Raw genomic sequence first — 23795 nt, 5'->3', positions numbered from 1 at the left:
TGTGTGCCTGGTGGAGAATGAATCAGCACACAGGATCAGGGCATGCTACTCAAAGGAGTGGGTAGTGCCTGCCCCAATGATGGTAGCCTGGTCCAGAGAGAGACCCATGAACCCTTAGCCAAGCGTCCTGCCAATGTACCCTTGGGTCAACTGTCCAGGGGCATCTGTTATCCGGCCTGGGTTGTAGTGGGAGGATATCTCTGGGGAACGAGGAGACAACATGGACCAGAAAGTTCTTCTTAGCCATGGTTAGTCCCACCCCTGTATGCCAGGGCTAGAATGATGCACATGAATGGCTGCTGAAGGTCTTGGATCCCCTCTCCCACTTCCCCACTACAGAGTTATCGATTTAAATAAATAATACTGATCATGACATTCAATTCAAGTTTCTTTTTTTGTGTGTGTGTCCTTGTTGCTGACAATAAATATTTGTACTTCTTCAGGCTAAAACATTGGAAAGTAGATGTAGAAAGATATGGTTTAAAATCCTCAGGCTACAAAATAATAATTGAAGATTGGAATAAAATGGATGTAAATAAGGTGAGACTTGAACGGGATGGCGTTGGAAAGCACCTAGGGATTGGGCAGCATGGATAAGCAAATGAGGACATTATAAAACTATAACATTGGTTGTTTTTTGAGTTCAAGAAGCCACGGTGATTGGCTGAGAAGTTAACAAGACTCGTCTCGATTTGGCAAGAAAACACCATTTTTTTTCTCTTCTATTTTGTTTTGCGTTTTTGTCTGGATGGGCAGGGCGGGAGGGCGGATTATCTCAAACAGAAGAGTAATCCGGCATCGGTGTTGGTTAAATACTTTAAGACAGCAAAATGGTAAGACATCTCTCAATGGAAACTACAAAATCTCCCATTTTCCACAGGGAAAAGAGAAAAAAAAAAGAAAAACGAACCAAAAAAACAGGTCACTGTTCTTCGTATTTGGCCAACAGCTCAATGGAAGGGAGAGGACGGGGTCAAGGAGTCAAGAGCTCAAGGACGCTCGCTGTCTGAAGAACAGAAGCCTCAAATGGGTTGTGATTCCCCAAGTCTTGCTCAAGCTCAGTTCTTGCCAACCTGCTGCACAGAGACGCTAGAAAGGCAAGGCCAGGTTGGAGAGGATGGGAAACAAAGCAAAAGGAAAAAGAAAAAGAAATTCCAGGCTCCTCAGTGGAGCGAGAGGAGGTCCTCATGAGCCACAGCCAAGGTGTAACCAGAGCAGATGGGACGAGAAGAAGTTGCCCTTTTCCAGCACGCCTGGAGAGGATGGACATGGAGTTTTAAACAAAAGAAATATGGATGGGTTGGACCAGATGGATGTTTTAAAGGCAAGATGCCGAGGACAGAGGCTGGCGGGTGGCAGTCAAGTAGAGGAGCAGCAGCTGCAGGGCTAACAAGACGCTGAGGGAGGGTTTGAAGGAGGCCCCTCTGCCACAGTCTGAGGTATCTTCCTGCGGAGACAAAAGGCAAGATGGGTTTCTGCAGGGATCGGGTGGGCAGCTGAGATCATCACACACGTGCCAGTGGACCCGGGACAAAGGCAGTCCCCATGCAGTGACCGGCTTCCGCTGACTGACACTCAGAACAGACGCACTCACTCTAGGAGAGCTTCAGAACCAGAGGGAGGTTATTGCCTGTGACCCGGCACATCCTTAGAAAAGCAGGCAATCTTGCTTTCCATCCCCAGCTGATTCCGTGCACAGCTTGCCCTGCCTCCCTTCTCCCAGGACCCCTGCTTCCCCTGCCCCTGGAGCCAGTTCCCCCGCTTACCGCTGCATCGTAGTCAAAGCAGATGTGGGGACCTTTCCGGTACCGGGGCTTGTCTACCAGCTCACACTGATTTGGATCTCTCGGCGGAGCTTCACGTGTCAAGGAAACAACATTGTGCAGGCATGATTCTGGGGGTGAGGGCAGAGGGACGAAGTGGGGCTGGGGTGGCTTAGAGAAGTTAAGCAATGGGACAGGAGGCCCCCCAGAATGCAGGGGACTTCATGAGGTCTGCGATTAGGGAAGGACCGAGTCCTCCCAAGATATTCTCCCCGGTTCTCTTCTTTCTTCACTTGGAGGCTAGTGCACAGCATTGCCCCTTGGCTTTTAACCCTTTCTACCAGGAGCCGTGTATCTCAACCCATCGTCATCGATCCCCTTCCTATCTTTGAAGCCCTCTGGCAGGTTGCCTTGGTCTCCCCTCTTCCCATTGAGAACAATCCCAGCTCCCTTAACCTTCCCTCACTGGTCACCGGGCCTGGAGAATGTAAGTGATCACCTGGGCATCTGAACGCTCTTGGGTGGTGCGGGCCCAGAAGAGAAACAGCTCAGTGCTGAACTCACGTGAGGCAGAGAAACAACCAGCTCCAAGGGGAGTTGATCTGTGGACTATGTTTTTTATTTCTAAGGCGTTGGCCTGCTGGGAGGGTCCTGCACTAGCATGGGCTGCACTTAGGGCTCTCCTGAAACCTATGGACTTGAAGAGGCGCTTATACTATACTGGCCCTCGGTGCGGGGTGAATTCCACCCTCTGTGATCATCCAGGAGAAAAGCTCCTCTTCTCTCCAATGGCTGTTGGCCGTGTCCTGGGGCTGAGGTGGGAGCTGTGAAGCCCAATGCAGCAACAATCAAAGGATACCTCGTATCTCCGCCTGAGGGAGCTTGGTGGACTCACACTGGCTGCACATCGGCTTATCCGCTACAACGAACAGCAGGTTGGTGTTGGCGAGCCTCTGTGCGTGGAACAGTCTGTGGGAGGGGAGCAATGTGGTTAACCAAGGCCACATCTCCTGTGCTGCATCCTCCATCTCTGCTGTGCTGCTCCCGAGGAGCAGAGAGCAAGCCCAGCTACTGCTACCTGGGAAACCCTAGCCACCATGAGTGCAGTTCTTCCTTGGCGTGGCTGACCTGTGACCCTGAGCCCCACACGCCAGTACAGGCTGCCACATCCCCTGCCATCAGTGACCTCCCAAGTACCATCAGGGAGGGATGTGATGGAAGATTAAGGTACCAAAGGGGCGTCCAAAGCTTTCTGGTGGCTCTGTTCAGCCAGGTGAAATTCCTTCCTTTCCAGGCTGCGAGGGCTCGGGTGTCAGAGCCACTGTGTTGACGTTAGAGGGGAAAGGTTCCACTTGATGAAACCCCAGTAGTCTGCACAATTTGGAGCTCCCCTCGAGTCCAGCTCACTCAGCCCATGGGGCTGTCGGTACCAGCAATTGCTGGTGTCATGGGACAATGCTATTGCGAGTGTTTATTTATATAAAGGGCCACGGCCATGAGTGGTGCTTTGCAGAGAGAGACATAATTCACACCCCCAATCTAAAATTAGATCAGGGCCATAACAGCCATCACATCACGGAGGGAACAGTAGCTCCAGCACCACCAACCCCAGCACCGCTGCATCCTCCTTCCCCTTCTCAGCAGGCGTGGGAACGATCCGGGGACTTGAGGTGGGTGGGGGAGGAATTGCTGCTGCCACCTGGGCATCTCAGCAATCAGTAACTGACCATCGGCTGAATTAAAGTCATTATTAATTCATGCACCCACAAGACTCTTCTGGTCTTGCAGTTCTTATTGAGTCAGCAAGGTGCCCAAGCTTTGCCCAACAGAGGGTGACGTGTCAGTTGGGCAGGAGATGAAGGGCCCCATCCAAAATGTGTAACATGGAGCAGGATGCAGCTGCCCACTGAGAGACTACAGATCCCAGCATGCAAGGCACTGCTCGGAATTGAGTAGCCTGGCCTCGGTGCATGCTGGTGGGCCTCTGGCTAATGTGGCTTAATTAGGATCGGCTAAAATGATCATGTAACAAATTATGTGGTCCCTTACACAGATTTGTATTTGGCCCAGCATAAAATACACCACCATTTTAAACTGCAAGGCCTCCTGAGTTAAAAAAGAACCTGAAGTGGAAGAGAAAGTTCCTCTCGCAGGCATCAATGTTCTCTAGCTCTTCATCAGGAAGGCTTTCTGGGCAGAGGAGTCTGATCAGCTAACAATGGCTCAGAGAGTGCAGATCTCTCGTACAATCCTGCGGATCAGGGACTCCGCAGCCAAATGCAACAAAACAAATCACACAAGCGCAAGCAGTGACGTTCTAGCAGCTGCCTGTGATTCTGCATGGAGCTGATGGCACAAAGAGTTTGGCTTCAAACCTGCAAATGCACTCAAGATGCAGTACCACTGCATGCTTGTTGGCTTCTACTGCTGATGGCACTGCCAGCGCTGCTGTGTTTGTTCCAGTCCTTGGCGCTACTGCAAAGCAACTGTGCCACTCTCAAGGAGAAGCAGTTGAAGTGAAAAGAAGAGATGGAGCCTCCTTTGCATGGGACCTGATTCAGCTCTCACTGAATGGAGTATTTGCTTTGATTTTAACAGGAGTTGGATGGGGCCCAAGGAGCCATCTTCATTGTTCTGCTCTTCTTCAGCAGCTTGGCTCCTTCCTCTCCAAGCGGTTGGACTGATGAGCCTGCTGCACAGAACTGACACTAGAGCACTCCAGCGTCCTCAGCCTCAGGACCCCTTGGCAGGAGAAAGACCCTCTGATGGCCCCCAGCCCTCCTTGCAACAGAGTGCATGCTGTCTAGCTGTGAAATGCACTCTGGAAACATTGTTCTGGTTACCAGCTGCTCTGAACCCCGCTGCTGTGGGCACCCGATCGCACTGACCTGGAGCAGTTTCCACAGTCAATTATAGAGTTATAGGTGGCGTTGACAGTGCTGAAGTAGTACTGCGTCTGCTTCATGATGCAGCTGGTCTCTCTGGACTCCATGCTGTCGGCTGTGACATCCTCTGTCACCAGGGACAAGAGACTCAGTGGGACATAGCAGGAGGAAAACCCCTGGCTGCTCATTCCCACCCCACTGGAATGTGCCCTGCTTCTCTAAGCCCCTCTGAAGCAGCAGCCAGAACTAAGGTGGACTTTGCTGGCCAAAAATACACTCCACAATATTCTGGAAAGCAATACAATGTACCCCAGAAATCTGCGCGCTGGGGCTGGGTGGTTACTGCAGTGACTCCAATGCTGGCCAGTGGAAGATCAGCTGGTGACATCATCTGTCTATCTCAGTAGCTTAGTATGCTCCATTCCCCGGTCAGACATTTACTTCCCCTCTCTCCAGTGCTCCCTCCTCCCCACTCATCCCTCCTGCTACTGCACGGCATTAACCTGGGCAGGACTTACCTGTTTGAAACCAGCTGCTGTAGGTGAGGCCGTACAAGAGCTGCTGGAACAAAGACCTTTGGGAAGGAAAACACAGAGCCGTTAGCTGACATGAGAGGCCAATCAGAACACACTGCTAGGGCCAGGCTACGCACTGAATATAAGGCTGTGGGCTGCTCCCTGGGAGCACTAGTATAGACAGTTTTACACTGTGTCAGCTAAGCCCCCTTCACTCCAGCCTGACATGCAGCTCACAAGATCAGAAGCCAGAAGCAGATGTTTCTTCTCCCATTTCTCTCTCTGTGCAGGAGGTTGCTTTGCCTGGCTTTGAGCTACTCTGACATCACGAAGGCAAGTACAGCCATCGCATGGAAAGGAACCCACCCCATCCCACCGTGAATCTGATCAAAGCCAAAGAGACCCAGCCACTCTAAGCCTTCCGTTCCATTGAAGAGCACTCACTTTCCTGAGGCTATTTCTCCTTCGCGTGCGGAACTCAAATTCTGTCACTTGGCAGCAGGGCCGGCTCTAACTTTTTTGCCTGCACAGGCAAAAAAGAAGAGCGCCGCCCCGCCGTAACACCGCCCCCCCCAGCGCCGCGCCGGGCCACCCAAACCCCTGCCCCCCGCCCCAGCGCTGTGTCGGGCCGCCCAAACCTCCCCCCCCCCCGAGCGCCTTGCCGGGCTGGCCAAACCCCCGCCCCCCCGAGCGTCTCGCCAGGCCACCCAAACCCCCGGAGCGCTGCGCTGGGCCGCCCAAACCCCCAAGCGCCGGCCAGGCAAACCTCCGCCCCCCCCTCGAGCGCCGTGCCGCCCAAACTCCCAGAGCACTGCGCCGCGCCCCTTCCAGCGCTGCGCTGCCGAAACACCCCCCGTACTGCCCGGCCGAAACAAAAAACAACAACCCTCGAGTGCCGCCCCACCGAACAAAAAAAAACAAAAACAAAAACACCGCGAGCGCCCCCGCCACCCCAACATTGGCCGCCCCTTCTAAGGTGCCGCCCCAAGCACATGCTTGGTCGGCTGGTGCCTGGAGCCGGCCCTGCTTGGCAGGTGACATCACTGACGCAGATACAAGCAATTAACACAAACGCGGCAAAAACTGGGTGAGAGACGACGTTCCATTTGCTAATAAAGTACGATTTTCTAACCAAACCCACACAGCATTCAGGAGCTCTTCTATTGGCCCCAAGGCTATCCCCTTCCATCTCTCTCAATCCAGATAGATAGATCCATCCATCCAGATAGAACTATCTTCTAATAGCGTGTCAACCACCACTGCATCTCAGCACCAACCTAATGATCCATATAACACGCCCATAAAAAGCACAAAAGCCAAAAATGTTCAAATTTGGGTGGCAAAAGTTAGATATCTATATCCACATTTATACCCCTAAATAAAAATGGCCTGATTTTCAGACATGCGTTGCTGAGCACCAGCAGCTCCTGATAAAGTCAGGGAAGCCACTTATTTAGGTACCTAATTTTAGACATCCATGTTTGAAACTTTCTGCTTAACTGTACAGAGCAATGTCTAACTGATGCCTAGGGGTGTGTGGGTGTCTGTGTGTGTGTGAGACAGAGAGAGAGATGCTGACTAAAGGGAGTATCTCACATTGTATCTGAAAGGTGTAAACATCAAGGGAGCAGAGCAGGGAAATAATCAGGAGATTTGGGTTGAAATGGATTAGTGCAGACATAGGCTGAATTGCAGGGAACATTTTCTGATGCTGAGAAGTGTTAGGCGGAAATGGAGGCTCCCTAAGGAAGTGAGGTGGAAGCCCCACAGATTTAGAAGAAGCGTGGACAAGCCCCAGGAGCATGGAGTGTAGGGAATTCTCCGGCCCGGGGGATGGGATGGACCAGATGGGAGCTTTTAAGGCATTTCCACCTGACTTCTATCACTAACACTCTCTCACTCTGCCTCGCTGTGGCACATCCTTACTCTCCAGTCTCACTCTAAAATCTGGGCCGCATACAGCTCCCTTGGCTGCTCGGGGCTCAGCAGCAGCAGTGCCGAGAAAGATGGAGATTTACCATGCGGCGGCTGATGTCCACCAAGCCAGGTTCAGGAAATCTGCCATGGTGGGCTGGAAAGAAAGAGGAGAAGGAAACAATGTGTCAACGGAGCAGGGCCGCAGAGAGACCCTACAATAATAAACCAGTGGGCAGCATCCAGGGATTGATGCTGCAGAAGAACAGGTGTGAAGCGCTCCCCGGAGATGTGTGTGCTAGAGCCACACGGATAGAGGGCTCCATTTGCTCTTGTCTCCCGCACTTTATAACCTATTAGTGGCTCTAAACATGGCTGGTGTCCATACCTCCTCAGGTTAACGCTTGGTTAGTGACTGTGGCCACTAGTGGTCTTTCTCCCAGCCAGAGGTCTGTGCCGGCACACTGCTGTTACCGGTTAACCTGTCTGGCTCACTGCTCTTTCGCAGAGTAGTATTAACTCCTTAACCAGGCCTGCATAACTGGTGTGGCTGGTCTCCCTTCCTCCCCGCTCTCTGTGCGGTAGGACACCCCCGAGTGCATTGCAGTACGTGATGCTGGGGCTGCTCCGTGTCGCGTCCACTGGGCGCTCGAGTCCCTGCTGTGGCACTCTGGGAGAGCTGCCCGTGTTTTCCCAGAACGCACTCAGACCGACGCAGTAGGCAGCTCGGTAAAGGTGGATGCACGGCCACAGCTGGCACACGACTGTGCTGCGAGGAAAGCTGCTGCATGGACACAACTCAGTCATGCTGCTGGGTACCATATCGGAGGAGACCGCAGCCTGGCCACAAAGCCTAAGCGCATGTGTGAGACGAGAGGCTATTTCAGACTCTGCACCCGACAGGGAAGCTGAACCTTGATGAGCTACTCTCCACAGTCCCCCGCTCCACAAGGCATAAGGAAGAGGAGGGATAAAGCAACCCTCTCCCAGTCCAGTGCAATGTTGAATCCCCTGGGGACATAGCACTTGGGGCTCTGTGAGAGCACACTGTCAGAGTATCACTCAAGGCTTGGTACCAACAGGCAGATTAAGAGGACTGGCCAGCTTTCTCCTGTTGCATTCTGGGAGGACATTTGTTGCTCTGATTGGCTGCATTATCCAGCTGCTATGCCCTATGGGAAAGCCAAAGGAATTCCCCCCACTGATTTTCTTGGGCCAATCAATGGCTCTTTAATTGCCTGGCTGTCAGGGATACAGCCCCTGGACCAGCAAGTGAACTTAGCCCTCACCTGGGCTGTGCGAGCGCTGCCCATAGCCCTGCACTCACCACAAACACCCCTCTGGGGGCAGCTCCTGTGTTGCTCTGAGCTTCCGGAGTGCACACCGACTGGAAGTTGTAGGACTCCTTCCGCGCAAAGAAGGAGTTGTTGTAGAGGGCAGACATCAAATTAGCATCCACCTCGCTGAAAAACTTCCCCACCTGGAACGGACGACACCAGAGCAGAGGCTATCTTGATTATCACTTCAAAAGTTTTTTTTCTCTTACTTAATTGGCCTCTCAGAGTTGGTAAGACAACTCCCACCTGTTTATGCTCTCTGTATGTGTGTATATATATCTCCTCAATATTTATTCCACTCTATATGCATCCGAAGAAGTGGGCTGTAGTCCACGAAAGCTTATGCTCTAATAAATTTGTTAGTCTCTAAGGTGCCACAAGTACTCCTGTTCTTTTTGCGGCTACAGACTAACACGGCTGCTACTCTGAAACCAGAGCATAGGGGCGACTCTGTGCTGAGCATGGGAAATGAGACATGCTCTCTGCACAGCAGGGCTCTGCGTTGAGTCATCCAGCCAGAGCTCACGGGTGCAGTACAGGAGCCAGGCTTATGGTCACAAATGAAATGAGTTTGGAGGTCTCTGCTGAGTCCCCTGTGGGTGCTTCTTAACCCAATACACAGTTCAGTACCAGCAGGAATGACCCAGGAATGGAATAGCGGTGGTGGGGCCGCAGCGCAGGACTGAAGATCACTGGGAGATCTGGGGGGGGAGGGCAAGAACTGGAATAGCAGGGGGTGCTGTGGGGCAGGATGCAGGGGCATTGGCAGATCCGTAGAAGGGCTCAGGCCTGGAGGAGCAAGGAAGCTGCAGGTCAGGACTGAGGTGCATCGGCAGAGCTGTGTATGTGGGGAGGCTAGGGCTGGAATAGCAGGGGGGCTGCAGGCCATCAGCCATGCACTGTGCTTAGGGGCAGCACTATCAGTCCTTCACTTTCAGACACAACTGAAATTTACCCAAATTTGCCATGAGGGGGCAAATCACCACGTTTCTCTGCACTCTGACTGGGATTTCCCTTCCTTCGGCTCCCAGCATCTCAAAGCCAAGACCCTCCTCCCCAGCCTTTGGCAGAAGAACTGCTGCTCACCTGGTACCAATGATCTTCCTGGTTGGAGAGCACCAGAAAGCCTCCATCATCAATGAGAACGCAAATGAGGTCCTGCAAAAGGAGGAGAGCATTGGTCTGATGTAGGCAGCTCAGAGCTACGGGCAGCCCTGCTGGGCTCAGCTGTGTTCAGGCAGCCGTGCCCATGGGGGCAGAGCCCGGGCACTGCCTACTGGCCAAAGTCAAGCGAATTTCAAGAGAAATGCAAGCAGCACATGAAATCCCTGGACAGGTGACAAGGTCAGTCAGCCCTGCCCTGAGCACATGGTTCCTTGGGGCCCTCCTTCAGGATATGTCCTGAAAGCACATGGGTCTTCATGTGTTAAAGGGCTGCTGTACTATGTGAAAGGCAGCACTGAGATATAGCTGCCACATTAGGAGATATGGGCCATAGAGGGGATGGAACAAACCTTTGTAAAGAAAGTCTGTAACAAAATCCACCTCCCAGGGCAACGTCTGATGACAAGGGACAGGGACAGAGTTAAAGGTGTCTGCATGACTCTACGTGTGTTTTCGTCCTTTTTCAATTTGATGTGTTCAGGGGCAACCCTTAACTAAGAATTTTCTGCTTTTCTGATGAGTTTTAAATCACATCAGGGTTTTTCTACTGTGATTTCCTCTGGAGTTACAGATGGGTATTTTCAACCTTAACCAAAGTCTTTTGTCTTGGAATTTCCTTTGGGTTTTGAAAACATTTGTCACAAAATACTCTGAGTTGGGAGGCTTTGCAGGCTCTCCCATCCCTGTGTTGTGTAATAATTATCCCTAGCTCTTAGCATTTCTCAGCAGTAGAGCTCAAAGTGCTTTACAAAGGATCATGATCTCCATTTTACAGGTGAAAGAGGGGAAGTGACTTTCCCCAGATCATCCAGCAAGTGGAGCCGGGAATAGAACTCATGTTCCCTGAGAGTCACAGAAGGGGCTAGTTGTGTGACTGCAGGAGTCCTGCAAGGTGATGATGTAGATCAGAGGTTCTCAAACTGGTGGTTTGCGAGCTCCATTCAGGTGATCTGCGGATAGTTCCCTCTAAGATGTGCACCTGGGCGGCCACACACAAGAGAATGAAGGGCCACCCACCTAATTAGTGGAGCCGCTTAGGCATGGCTCCACTAATTAGGTGCCAGGACCCTGGAAAAGACGCACATGTAAGGTGAGGTGGTGGCTTTGGGGGGAATAGAAGGTAGGTGGGAGGGGTCAGTGGGGTGAGAAGAGGGTGGGGGGAACTTGGGACGTGCAGGGCTGCGGCGACCAGAGAAAGAGGCGACTTTCCCCAGCTCCAAGGCTGTGGCTGCCGGGGAGAGAGGGCACATCCATTACAATAGAAAGGTAAGACTAGTGATATTAAAATATGAGTTGTGTGCTTTTATGTGTAGAACAAAAAAACGTTAATTATTATTAAGTTTTTTTTATATAGCGCTTCTTTCCGAAGCACTTTATAATAGTTAGCTAACGGTACAAACAACATTTGGAAAGACCATTAAGTGGTCCACCGAGACCCTCAGCAATTTTCAAGTGGTCCGCAAAAAAAAAAGTTTGAGAACCACTGATGTAGATTGTAAATGTCAAGGGGCAGGGATCACGCAGGCATCATGAACGCCTGGGGCGCTATACACATGCTTAATAATAATGGTAAGTGCATGCGGGGTGGGGGGGGCGGCGGTGCTGAATTTGGCTGCCATGCTCTGGACTCATGGCCCAGGGTAAGGGGCAGCTGTCCTCTTGAGCCTTCCCCGTACCACTGCTCACCTTGTTGTTGGCCTCACAGTCCATCTCGCAGCTCGTGGCGGGGTCGCACTGTCAATTCGAGCAAACACAAAGAAGCGGGGACAATTGTAAGCAGGGCAGAAAGCGGGGTGTCCGCAAGTGATCTGGCTCATTTGGAATCACATACATTTCTCCACTGACCACGTCCCAGCTCCTCCTGGCTGTACCTCCCCGGGGAGATCAGAAACCAACCGGGAGAGAAGGAACATGGACGTGGGAGGAAAGGGGAGGGGGATGTAATGGGATGATGGGTGGAAGGGACGGGCAAAGGGGGAACCAGGTCTGTGTGGGATGGAGGGGATTGGGATAGCTAGGGGGCTGGCTGGTAGGAGATACTGGCAGGGCTGTGCAGATCTGGGCTGAGCTGGGATCGCTCCTGGAGCAGAGCGGGACAGGTCTGAGCAATCCCACTGGTTATCTCTGTGCTAACTAAGATCCCGCCCGTAGAGGCAAAGCCCAGCAGCCCTGCCCAGGAGTGCGACAGCACAGATCTTTCCCCTTCCCTCTCCCCACTCACCCTGCGCGTTCCCAGCTGATCCCGATCTGTCCGATTACTTGCCAGGACTTTAAACTTTTCAGCCCAAGCCTCCAGGTCGAGCTTCACTCCAACCACTGGGGAGAGGAAAGGAGGGTGTGGGAAGGTCACAGAGCGGCTCCCCTTCATTCCCACAGCCATGCCCCGCGCCCTGGAGAGGTGCGTTGACTGTGGCCAGCGAGTGTTGCCCCATATGTTAAATCACAAGGAGCCAGACTCAGTACAGTAACTCCTCACTTAAAGTTGTCCCGGTTAACATTGTTTCGTTATTAGGTTGCTGATCTATTAGAGAACATGCTTGTTTAAAGTCGTACAACGTTCCATTAAAAGTTGTTCGGTTTGCCCCGCTCCACCCGCCCGCCCAGCGCTCCTGCCAGGGAGCGGGGTTGGGGAGCGGGAGCTTGCCCTGTTCTGCCTACCTGGCGTTCCAGCTGGGGAGCAGGGTCGGGGCGCGGGGGCTTATCCCACTCCGCCTGCCCAGCATTCCAGCCGGGGAGCGTGCAAGACCCGACCCTGCTCCCCGGCAGGAGCGCCAGACGGGCAGAGTGGTCTAGCCCCCGCGCCCTGACCCCACTATGCCCCATCTCAACCAAGCTTCACAATCACCATTGGTGAGTACAGTATTAAATAATGACAAGTAGAGTAGCAGCTGTGTTAGACTATATTCACAAAAAGAACAGGAGTACTTGTGGCACCTTAAATTTGTTAGTCTCTAAGGTGCCACAAGTACTCCTGTTCTTTTTGCAGTATTAAATAGTTTGTTTAAAATTATTTAAAACTTATACTGTATATGTATATAATGTCTTTTGTCTGGCGAAAAAAATTTCCCTGGAACCTAACCCCCCCATTTACATTAATTCTTATGGGGAAACTGGATTCGCTTAACATGGTTTCGCTTAAAGTCGCATTTTTCAGGAACATAACTACAACGTTAAGTGAAGAGTTACTGTATAGTTGAGGGCTCAGGATCCTCCTAGTTCCCACATGGGCCAGACGGAGGTGGCTGCTCCACATCAGTGGAACCACCCAGGGGAAGCCCAGGATTGACTGGACACAGAGAGCTCAGCCTAGAGCCAGGGGCACAGGTTCCAACTTTTCCTTTTCACTGGGGGTGCTCAACCCCCACTTCACCCCAAGGCAGGGCCGGCTCCAGGCACCAGGCAACCAAGCACATGCTTGGGGCGGCACCTGGTAAGGGGTGGCAGGGGGAGCGCGGCGCTCGGCGGGGGGGCGCGGCGCTTGGGGGGGGTGGCGCAGCGCGGCGCTTGGCGGGGGGGGTTCCGGCGGCGCTCGGTGGGGGGGCGGGCTCCGGCGGCGCGGCGCTCGGCGGGGGGGCGGCGCAGGCTCCGGCGCTCGGCAGGGGGGGGCTCGGCGGGCAGTGCTTTTTTTTGCTGCTTGGGGCAGCCCCCACTCTGCCCCTTCCAGTAAGGCCCCGCCTTCACTCTGCCTCTTTCTGCCCCCTCCCACAAGGCCCTGCCCTCACTCTGCCTCTTTCTGCCACCACTCCACCCCCTCCCCGAGGCTCCTGCCCACCCCCTGCTCTTCGCCCTTCCCCAAACCTCTCTCCGAGCCACCAAACAGCTGTTTGGCAGCGCCACCCCCTATCAGCTGTTTGGCGGCAGCAGGGAACAGCTGTGGCCGGTGGGTGCTGAGCACCATTATTTTTTTTCCAAGTGGAACAAAAGGGGGAGACCCCAAGCCAGGTTAGTGTCCTGAGTGGCAGAGCCCACAGCTGGACAGAGCGTATCACCCTGCAGGCTGGGCCCAGACAATCCAGGAGATGCCCATAGAGGGGCTTTCGCCTAGGTCTGCCATGCAGACATCTCCACAGGCACCCTGACCTGCTGGCTTCAGGGTCCTCCCGCCAATGCTGAGCTCCACGGCTGTGCTGACCAGGATTCCAATGGTGTTGTTTTCGAGCTCCAGCCCTCTGTAGCTGGCTGTGGGGAGAAGAGAGAGACTGGAGACCACATAAGATGCGGGTAGGGCCACCAAGCAGGTCCCTCTGGAAGGGGAGGCCCTGGATCCATCCCTGCTGCCATGGCACTTTCTTAGATTTACAGAATCCAAGGCCGGGGGGACCATTGTGACCATCTAGTCTGACCTCCTGGATAACACAGGCCAGAGACCTGCCCCACAATCCCCCTAGAGCAGATCCTTTAGGGAAACCTCCAATCTGGAGTTAAAAGTTGTCAGTGATGGAGAATCCACCACGCCGCTTGGTAAATGATTCCACGACGCCTTATTTCCAGCCTGAATTTGTTCAAAGGACCTCCCTGCCAGGCGGGGCTTGGGGTATTGCATCTGCTGGGTCGAGAGCTGGGCAAACCACACAGCAATAACTGTGTTCACACCTCCAGCTGAACCCTCCCGCTCCCACTCAATGGAAAGGCTCTTAAGCTTCTTCTCCCTTCTAGCCTGATTCCACCTATGGCTGCCGGTCCACTGATGCTCCCGCCCAGGGGCAGGGCTCTCTGATGGAGCCTCTGACTGCTCCAGGCCATGGATCAACTGGGGCACTGCAGAAGCATGGACAAACCATGTGCACCTTGCTCTTTACATGACTGTCTTCCTGGTGCCTAGACAGCAGGAATGCCTTCTGGTTCGCCAGCACCAGCGCATATGGCCTGGCAGAGTAACGCTGCAGGCTCAGCTAGTGCCGGGCACCTTGCTCACCATTACAACGCAATTCCCACCTCCAGGAAAGGATTCTCCTACCCACCAGTGGGCAATGGACCAGGATATCTGAACCAGCAGAGCCCAAGAGATGAAGCTGCCCAGGGCCAGATCTCAAGCATGTTTCCCCAGGAGCCCTCAGCAGGGCCTGCTCTGTACCTCTGGAGACATAGGCGCCAACTTCTGCTCCCGCCGGTGGGTGCTCAACCCCCCCTCTGCTCCATCCCCACTCCACCCCCTTCCCCAAGTCTCCGCCCCTGCCCCGCCTCCTCCCTTGAGCGTGCGGTGTCCCTGCTCCTCCCACTCCCTCCCGGAGCAGAAGTGCTGGGAGGGAGGGGGAGGAGCATGAACAAGGTATGCTCAAAGGAGGAGGTGGGGAAGAGGCGGGGGGAGCTTGGCTGCTGGTGGGTGCGGAGCACCTGCTAATTTTTCCCCGTGGGTGCTCCAGCTCCAGCCACCTACTATTCTATCAGTGCAAGCTTTCGTGTAGCAATGCGGCCAATGCCAGCAATGTGGGCTCCTTCCGAGGGCTGAGTCTCTGGGGCTGTGAGCTTCCCCAGCACAGTGCCCTAGATGCACTCGGGGAGTCACACATTAACACCACAGCTTTTACTTTGAAACCTATCTGGGTTCAGAGCACCTGCCAGGGGTGGCTGAAGTCTCCACTCAGTGCCAGCCCTGGAGCACCCACGAAGTCGGCACCTATGTCCGGAGGTAGCAGAGATGCTTCCAGCCCCCAGACACAGCTCCAGGCCCCGAGAGCCATTGCTGTCTCCTCTCTCGGTACTGCTGCAAAGCAGCTGAGCCCGGGGAATCCTGTCTCATTCCAGAGGGCCATGAAGCACTGGGCTAGTCCCTGCCATGCACACTAAGCTGCTGTCTGGTTGGGGTGCCGGTGCAGGGCGGTACTTACGGTCCCGGTAGGGCGGTTTGAAGATATACCCCTTGTTGTCTAGGCTGCGCCGATAGAAGCTGGCGTTGAAGGGCTCCGGGTCCTCTTCCCAGTCGTCGGCAGCTCTGGAGGGGGGGAGGAGAAGAGGCCCCAAATCAGTGAGGCCATCAGTGGTGATAGCTCGTGTATGCCACCCGGCCCGCATGTTGGGGCTGCACCCTCACAAAGACAGGGCTGAGATGCGAAGGGCAATCAAGACCACTTACTTGTTAGGGAAAACTCGGGTGATGCCACCATCCGTGGCCGCAAACACGGCCAGGAGACTGTACCTGCAATGAGACAGGACAGGAGCACAGAGCGTTACAGCTGGCCACAGGGCACTCCAGCTCCTTTTCCCACCTCAGTGCTGCCCTCACTTCCATCTAGCTATGTTTTTTTTTTTCCTACTGCCCATCACTGTAGTATCCGGGCCCCTTCCATGCCAAATCAATAGCAACAATGAAATCCCCCATGGACTTTGTGGAGTCCCTGGCACTTCTGCCTTGTCAGGGTTGAAACCCTGCTTGGGCTGGGGATGTTTTGGGGGCAGAGTTGGGTATTAAATGGGTGTTTGAATGAGTGCAATCAGTTGCAGCTGGGCCCCAGGGAGTTCTATGCTTCCTACAGCAGTGCATCACTGATGGCGGAAAGGCTCTCTCTAAAAGGAAGGCCTTGTGCAACGGTTCCTAAAGATGGTCTAACTCTGGATTCGCCTGATCAGGATCAGCTATTGAATGCACTGGAACTGTCACCTTGAGCGCCATCCGTGCCAGCAGGGAGAGCTTCCCACAGCCGTGCCCTGCCCCTGCCACCTACTGTTCTAGGAGTGCAAGCTTTCGTGTAGCAATGCGGCCAATGCCAGCAACGTGGGCTCCTTCCGAGGGCTGAGTCTCTGGGGCTGTGAGCTTCCCCAGCACAGTGCCCTAGATGCACTTGGGGAGTCACACATTAACACCACAGCTTTTACTTTGAAACCTATCTGGGGTCAGAGCGCCTGCCAGGGGTGGCTGTAGTCTCCACTCAGTGCAGAAGCTGGCCACTGCATGAGCCTTGCTCAGTGAATGAACATCAAGGTCCAGGCAGAAAGTCTGGCCTCAGGTAGGGGTTTCACGGCTGCTAATGCTGGTATTATCTAGCCTACACGGGCCCCTCCAGAGCCCATTCCAGGAGGGCCCTGCCTTCCAGCTGGGGTTTTCCAGGTGTGTCATTCACTAAGGGACTCAGTCTCTCTGCTCCCAGCTAGAATTGCCCCTGGCCAGGCTGCTGCTGGTGGGACTGGGTCTGGAATGGGGCTGTGCCTACGTGTTGAGGTCCTGGTCCTTCCACACCCTCTCCACCAGCTGCTGGGTGATTCCTGTGTCCAGGATCAGGTTGTGAAGGAGGAAGTTGTCACCTTGAAAGCAAGAGGGAGAGAAGAGAACAATGAGGTTTGTTCCCCACCCGGACCCTCCCCTGCGACCTGCCAAGCAGCAGTCTCCCCCCACCCAGGATTCCTGCCCCAGGGACTCTTGCCCCCTGAGTGACGGGTGAAGGAGGGTGGGTTCCCCTCGCCCTTTGGTCTTGGCTGCCTTTCCTCTCCATCCACTAGAGCCCCTTCTCCATGCTGTCTGAGCCGCTGTGCCATGGCACAAGTCGTAGACACAGGAAGTGGGCTCTTCCGTGGCTACCGTGCTGTTCTGCACCAGCCACGAGGAAGCTGGAGCTGGAGAACTGCAGAGACAATCCCAGGGTAGGGCAGGTGGGAGGTGGATTCGGGGGTCCCACATGGCAGCCAGCTGTGCAGGTCCCTGAGCTACCGAGCCGAGTGCCTCCTTTGACCTTCTCTGGGACATACTTACCATTAAGCAATACAGATATAAGCACTGGGGAGAACACAGGGCTTGCAGGCAGGCATCTCTGCCAAGGTACTCTAGTCCTAATCTACATCATCCTCTGCTAGCCCAGCCCAGCTCTCCATACACAGCTCTGCTGATGTCGCTCACTGCCAACTTGCAACCCCCTTGCTATCCCAGCACTGCTCTGTAAATGCCCCTCCATCCTGCCCCGAAACCCCCCTGCTATTCCAGTCCTTCATCCCCCCAGCTCTGCTGATGCTCCTCAATCCCAACCTGCAGCCCCCTCTGCTATTCCAACCCTGGACCCCCACCCCAGCTCGGCCGACGCCCCACATTCCTGCCCTTCCGCACCTCTTCCTGCTGCCCCAGCCCGGCTGGCCCTCTCTTAGGAACAGACTATCACACGGTGTGCTGCTTTTGGGGCTAGGACCAATGTCCGCTTGGCATCAGAGCCCACCAGCCTCCTTTGGCTCACGAGCCGATCCCAACCTGGAGCTCAGCTCTGCCAGGCGTGTGCCCCAGCCTGCTGAGTCAGCTGCTGATCTGGAGAGGTGTCGTTAACCGTTTATCCCCCTATTCATCCCCTCAGCCTGCTGTGACTCTTCCCAACCCAAACCCCTCCCTTTCTTCCCCAAGAGAAGCCCAGGACCGCTCTGCCCACGCTGGCCCCTGTGGTACTTACACTGTTTGGAGTCTGGGGTCACCTTTTCCATGAGGGCGATAAAGTTTTCCAGGAATTCTGTGTTGTTATCCGACAGGTCAAGGTCTTTGCAATATTCTCTGGGATTAGGGTGAAAAGATTTGGCATTTGGAAGGAGGAAAAAGTTACTGTCACTTTTCTCCCGCTCAGGACTGGTGCAATCCTGTCTGTGTGCGGGTGTGCGTGCGCATAGGGCTGCCTGTATATGGGTGAGCGTGCACGGGCTACATGTGGGCTGAAGCCTTTGTGCTTCTATGTTCGTGGGGCTGCATGTGCAGAGTGAGTGTGCGTGTATTTGAGGAGGTGTCTGGGAGGGGTATATGTATGCAGCACCCTATATGTGTGTGCACACATGGATTTGTGCGTGTGTGTAGGCCTCTGTGCTCAGACGTGTCTATGAGGAAGAACCTACACAAGTGCGTGAGGTGGTGCTGGTGAATATGTGCAAGGGGCAGATGCTGGGTGACATTTGGGTGTGTGAGTGGGCCTGCACTATTGGGTGTGTGAGTGGGCTTGCACTATTTGCAAGGGCTGCGTGGAAGCATGTACATTCACCAGAAAACTGCACATTCAGGCTTCCCACAGTGGCACTGCATCATCACCCAAGAACCACTGGAAGTTTATGAAAGAGTAAGTGGCTAATTTCAGTGGAGACAGCTGCCACACTGGAATTTATCAGCCATATCAACCCTGGATCAGGCACTGCTGCCGGCTATCTTGATACCTAGTCAGCCATGCCATCAAACACCATGGGGGAAGGCTGCTAACGCTGCGACAGCTCAGCACCACCGCCAACTGGGCTTGCTAATGTCACTGAATGGAAGTACCCTATGAGCAGTCACTGCACCCTCAGATTGCTCCACGTCTGCTCAGATAAGTTAGGGATCGCTGGTTGCTTTTAGACTTCTCTTTCGGTTCTTGGATTCAATGAGCAGAAATAAGATGGTAGCACATTCTTCAGCCCCAGTGGGTCTTTGGTCAATTGCCCACAGCTCCTTCCCTTACGCTGACTCTTGTCATGACAAACCCCGGGCCTTTGTTGTCAATGTACCAGGGCTCAGCTGGCCACACATGTGAGTACTAGATAGTGTGATGGTACTAGATGCCATTGCAACTTCTCTTAGCATGCAGACCAGACATGCCAGGAATATCCACAGTGCTCTGCAGCCTGAAAAGGACCCACAAGTGTCCTCTGGGTGAAACTTCACAAAAGGAAACACCTGCCTCTGGGGTCTGAGACGCGAGGGAAGCAATCAGATGACATGCAACTACTTGCTTTCACTAGCAGGAGGGGTGACTATCATTGCCGCATGGACAGCAGGAAGTAGCCAGAAGCAGTGTCCTGTCACTGGAATGCCAACTAGAACCAATGGATGGGCAGCATCACCCGGAGTGACAAAGCTGGTGCCAGCTGCTATGACTCCCCAGGAAGATGGTGCCACCTGGCAAAACAGTATGATCCTTCTGACATTACTGCCCAGAATGGTGGCAAGAGCTCCTCAAAAGACAGTGCCCTCTGGCACAGAAGGATGAGGCTTTTCAAGGATGACAGCTTGAAGGGCCATAAAAGACCTCTGAAGGGAACACCAAGTAAGGTGAGATCTTCAAACCTACCTCTCTTTCTATGGGTGATGACTGGCACCTATCACGGTGGTATCAGAACACCTGAAAGCACTTACGCAGCATCTATCAGAAGTACTATTTGCTGGGCTGCCTAAAACGGGATCTTATAAAGGGTGAAGGCGAGGCAGTTACAGAATTTATAATCCGGCTGCTAATCCCAGGTCTAGCTTTGAGGTGACTTAGTGGGATGGAGACCTTGGAAAAGTCACCAAACACTCATCATTGGCTGACACAACACCCAGTAGTAGTTTTTCTCTCAGCCCTTCCATGGAGGTGAAGGCCCCATTGCACTCACCCTGTGCATGCAGCTTCAAAATCCAGCTAACGTATAATTGCTGCAAGTGTCGCCGCAGGTGAATTAGCCAAGACTTGGGGGCTGTCTTCCTGTCATAAGCGAACCCTAACACTGGGGAGGAAAACTGTGGAATGTGGCAGGCCCTCAGGTGAAATGGGAACAAGGCTGGAGGAGATGGACATGGTTTGGTGTTTGAAGGCCTCTTGCGCTAGAGTGCCTTCTCCAAAAAACATCTGATCTATATAACTTCAGATGCTGCTGCAATAGAAAACAAGATGCTTCCAGATGCCATGGCACGGCTGAAAAGAGGCCCAGGGTTTAATAAGCAAAGACTCTACTGACCACATTAAGTCTGGGAGGAATTTCCCTTGATTTCCATACCACAGGTACCTATTTCCAGGTCTGGGTTGTACCTGATTAGACCAGGACCGAATGTGATTCTAGTTTCTTTCTCATGTTATTTTAGTAAGGGTGGGCCTCACAGTTCAAGACAGGAATTCTTCAGTGGACCTGGAGAAGCCTAGGATTCGATGACCATGTGCATGAATTCCCTTGTCACCTTAAGAAGCAGCTGGTCTCTCTTTGGTAGGCCCACTCCATTGAGAATGCCATTCTAAAACACGGAAGGATGCCTATACTGAGCTTGCAATACTGGTTAATGATGTTTGATGGCATTCAGACTACAATGTTTTACGTTACAGACTATTACATATGGGTGCCTTTATGTGCCATGATGTAGGTATTTTTTATGCTATGGCATTGTGGCCATTGAGGACTGATTGTGATGGCCTCAGAAGTATCCCCGCCTATCAAATTGCCAGCAGCTATTTAGGTGTTTGCAAAAGAACCACCACATACCCAAACACATGAATTCTTACTGCACACGGAGGATAAGCCATGGCTGTCTATGGGCCCAGGATGAACAATTCAGTAGATTGAGAGACTCCTGAATATGAACAGCATTAGAATCGCGAATGCTGCAGATGGCATCCTGTGATTTGACCATGTGGCCAGGAACGCTGGTGACGTGAGCACGTAGAGTGGTGGAGCACAAAGTAGGTTAAGCACTTGATGACTGGAGACTGAGGGAGTATAGATTAGTGGTTAGAGCAACAGATATAGGAGACGAGACTCCAGCATTCCTTCCCTGGCTCTGTCACTGACTCACTGTGTGACCTTGGGCAAGCCACCTCGCTGCTCCATGCCTCAGTTTCCTCATCGGTACAATGGGGATAACTATACCTACCTGCCTCACGCAGAGGGTTGTGAGGATTTGTTTATAAAGAGTGTGGGGACTGCTAGATACAGGGAGCAGTGGAAGCGTATCAAATCGATTCTGGTTCGTGCTCCATTCACCAAGTGCTCAGCTTACCACGTGCTCTGACAAATACGCTCCCATTGCTGGGGCTGCTGTTTGTATGCTCCAGTCACAGCAAGCCACATGCCCATCAAGTTAGCCTCACCAGCAAGAAAGCAACCTCTGGAAGCAAGATCTCTGGCAAGTCAGTTGTTCGTATTTTTCATTCAGTTAGTGCTTTTGTAGACTCCGCTCTTAGAAGGAACGGAGGGAAGGGGCAGAGAGGGAGGAAGCAGAGAGACAGCTCTGGGGTCTGTCTCATTGGTGGCACAGTTTCTACTGCACACAGCTTCTCTCATCTTAGCAACATGTAAATAAGTTGGCCAGCCATGCTTTACCCAGGTTACTGTATTGGAAATACCGGTATACACACACGCACACACACTCGTTATACATATCTGTACCTTTTATATAGATAGATAGGTGCTGGATTAGCTGTGTAGAAGAACATGTACATCTAGCATAGATGTGTTTGTGTTCTGCAAAGAACCCCCCAGTAGCCTCTGGGGGTCCACTGTTGTCCCAGCCCCCACAGTGTGTTGATATCGGACCGCAGGCACGCACTTGGCCTGGAGTCCTGTCCTAGGGTGCATTAGAAAATGAAGGTAATTGATAGTTTAAAAGAATAAACTGGATGGTGTGTGTGTGTGAGAAGTGTGACTGCATGTGTGTGTCTGGGTGTGAGGTGTATGAAATTATATAGGGCCAGATTCTCAGCGGTGGTAAATGAGTGTTGTGCCATATGCTGATTGACACCCGCTGAGGATGTAGCTTGGAGCTTACGATATTCAGGCCTGGAGTAACTTCGCTGAAGTCAAGGGGATGAGTTTGGCTCAGTCTAGGTTTGCCCTGAGCGAGCTCCTTTTGGGTTCCATGTCAGCCCCAGGTGGGAGTCCCTGTCTCCCAAATAACCACAGCTGCAACGTGTCGCTCAGGAAAGAGAAACCAACTGCTTTTAAACCTGCTTCCGGCCATGCTGGTGCTACTTCCCCGACGGCTGCTGCCTCCAGCTGCTGGGCTCCCATTGCTTCCAGCCGCCAAGTACCCAGGCATCAGGCTGCCTCAATCACTCCAGGTTCCTCGTGCCCATGAGTTCTGGTGTGAGGGCTGCCTTCTTGGCCACTGCGCCAGGGACTGAACCGGGGACTTCCAGAGCTAACAGCACAGGTTGTCCAGGCTCCCACGCTGGCATCTGTAACAGCCTCATCTCTGCAGATCGGGCACCGTGTGGAAGCCTGTATCACACTAAGCACGAGGGTTACACTGGCATGATATTGCCCCTCGCTGCCAGACTGCCATCACTTCTAGGGATAGGGTGCAAGTCCCAGCTGCTGTTGCCTGCCAGGTGCAAAGTGCACGGGAAGGGGTCAATTTAAGGACTGTCGTTACAAACTCTTGGCTCTGTGGCATTGGTCTCCCTGGCTGGGACAGCAGCTGAGTCCCCCTTGCATGGGGCAGAGCGGGTCCTGCAGCCTGCAGGGCTTTCTAGCCTTGTTTCATCAGATTAATTATTACTGCTTTATTTTAATTATGCTGAAGTACCAAACGTACTAGGAAGGAAGGCAGATCCATGTCCACAGGATAGCAGATGGCAGGGTATATGGATGTCCATGGGGAACGCTTGGGGGTCTGAGACCCCTGTGGAGTGGGAGCATCTCACAACACCCGGCTAATGAGGGCAACTGATGCTCACCACTGCGTGACCCTGATATCAGCCTAGAGCATTGCCTGACACACAGCAGGCCCAGCTCTGGGGCTCAGATCAGCTAGTCTGCCCTTCATGGGCTTGGCTCTGGTGTACACTGAAGTGACTCCTGGGGAGAAACAAAGTGGTGGGGAGGGAACCCCTGGGCATCCCATCTTTAAACAGCTCTGCAACTTGTGACCACATGCAGCAGATGTGACTCTTCTTCTCACCAGGTCAAACGACCCCAGGAGAGGTGATCGGCGTGCACTGTCTCTCTAAAGAGCTGAGGAGTGGACTCATGACTGGCCCTGAAATAACTCTAGTACTATGGGACCTTCACTGTAAAATATGGTAGCATTTTAAAAGCATATTATTGAAAGGAAGAACAGGAGTACTTGTGGCACCTTAGAGACTAACAAATTTATTGAAAGGGTTGCCAGTTCTCATGATTTCATTGCAAGGCTCTACATTTGGTGTTTTTTCTTAAATCTCCAGCTCCTGGAGGCCTGGGATTTGGGAGAATCTTGGCTCTCAAATTTAAGAAAAGTAAGTTTCTGGCCTTTGTGGTTGTGGAGAAAAGCTTGAAAACCAACCAGGAGGCAAATAAAAAGAACCCCCAGGTGGATTATTTTGGAAAGTCTCCTGATTTCTGAGGGGCCTGACGCACGATTTGTGAATGCCTGGCGTCTGAAATAAGGGGAGGGAGAGAAAAGTTACTGGATCCTAATGTTCTGGCTGAGGCAATTCTGTGACAGTCCAGGTAAAGTCTCTGTATTTCTGGCAAAGCCACAAACTCGATGTTCTCCCACTTTCCTGCTGGTTTTTACATGTTTGAGGCAGGGAGTCAATTTCACGTGAGGCAGGGAGTCAATTT

At 53.1% G+C, this 23795-nt stretch overlaps 1 protein-coding gene across 2 annotated transcripts in view; it reads right to left on the bottom strand.

Annotated features, from left to right (window-relative positions):
• Window positions 1–386: 386 nt before the first annotated feature.
• Window positions 387–23795, bottom strand: part of CACNA2D2 (calcium voltage-gated channel auxiliary subunit alpha2delta 2) — a 590375-nt gene continuing 566966 nt past the window's right edge. For both annotated transcript variants that reach the window (XM_042861788.2, XM_042861789.2), the window contains 15 exons: window positions 17942–18039; window positions 16727–16817; window positions 15652–15714; window positions 15407–15510; window positions 13659–13757; window positions 11800–11894; window positions 11265–11312; window positions 9501–9572; window positions 8405–8557; window positions 7182–7234; window positions 5167–5222; window positions 4652–4775; window positions 2623–2732; window positions 1767–1855; window positions 387–1447 (listed from right to left, as the gene is read on the bottom strand). In XM_042861788.2, the coding sequence (XP_042717722.2) occupies window positions 1319–1447; window positions 1767–1855; window positions 2623–2732; window positions 4652–4775; window positions 5167–5222; window positions 7182–7234; window positions 8405–8557; window positions 9501–9572; window positions 11265–11312; window positions 11800–11894; window positions 13659–13757; window positions 15407–15510; window positions 15652–15714; window positions 16727–16817; window positions 17942–18039 (1384 nt within the window). In that variant the 3' untranslated portion in view covers window positions 387–1318. The remainder of the gene's footprint in view (window positions 1448–1766; window positions 1856–2622; window positions 2733–4651; window positions 4776–5166; window positions 5223–7181; window positions 7235–8404; window positions 8558–9500; window positions 9573–11264; window positions 11313–11799; window positions 11895–13658; window positions 13758–15406; window positions 15511–15651; window positions 15715–16726; window positions 16818–17941; window positions 18040–23795) is intronic.

This window comes from Chrysemys picta, chromosome 7, assembly GCF_011386835.1.
Source record: "Chrysemys picta bellii isolate R12L10 chromosome 7, ASM1138683v2, whole genome shotgun sequence".
Taxonomy (NCBI): Eukaryota; Metazoa; Chordata; order Testudines; family Emydidae; genus Chrysemys; species Chrysemys picta.
This window is presented reverse-complemented; position numbering and strand designations above follow the sequence as displayed.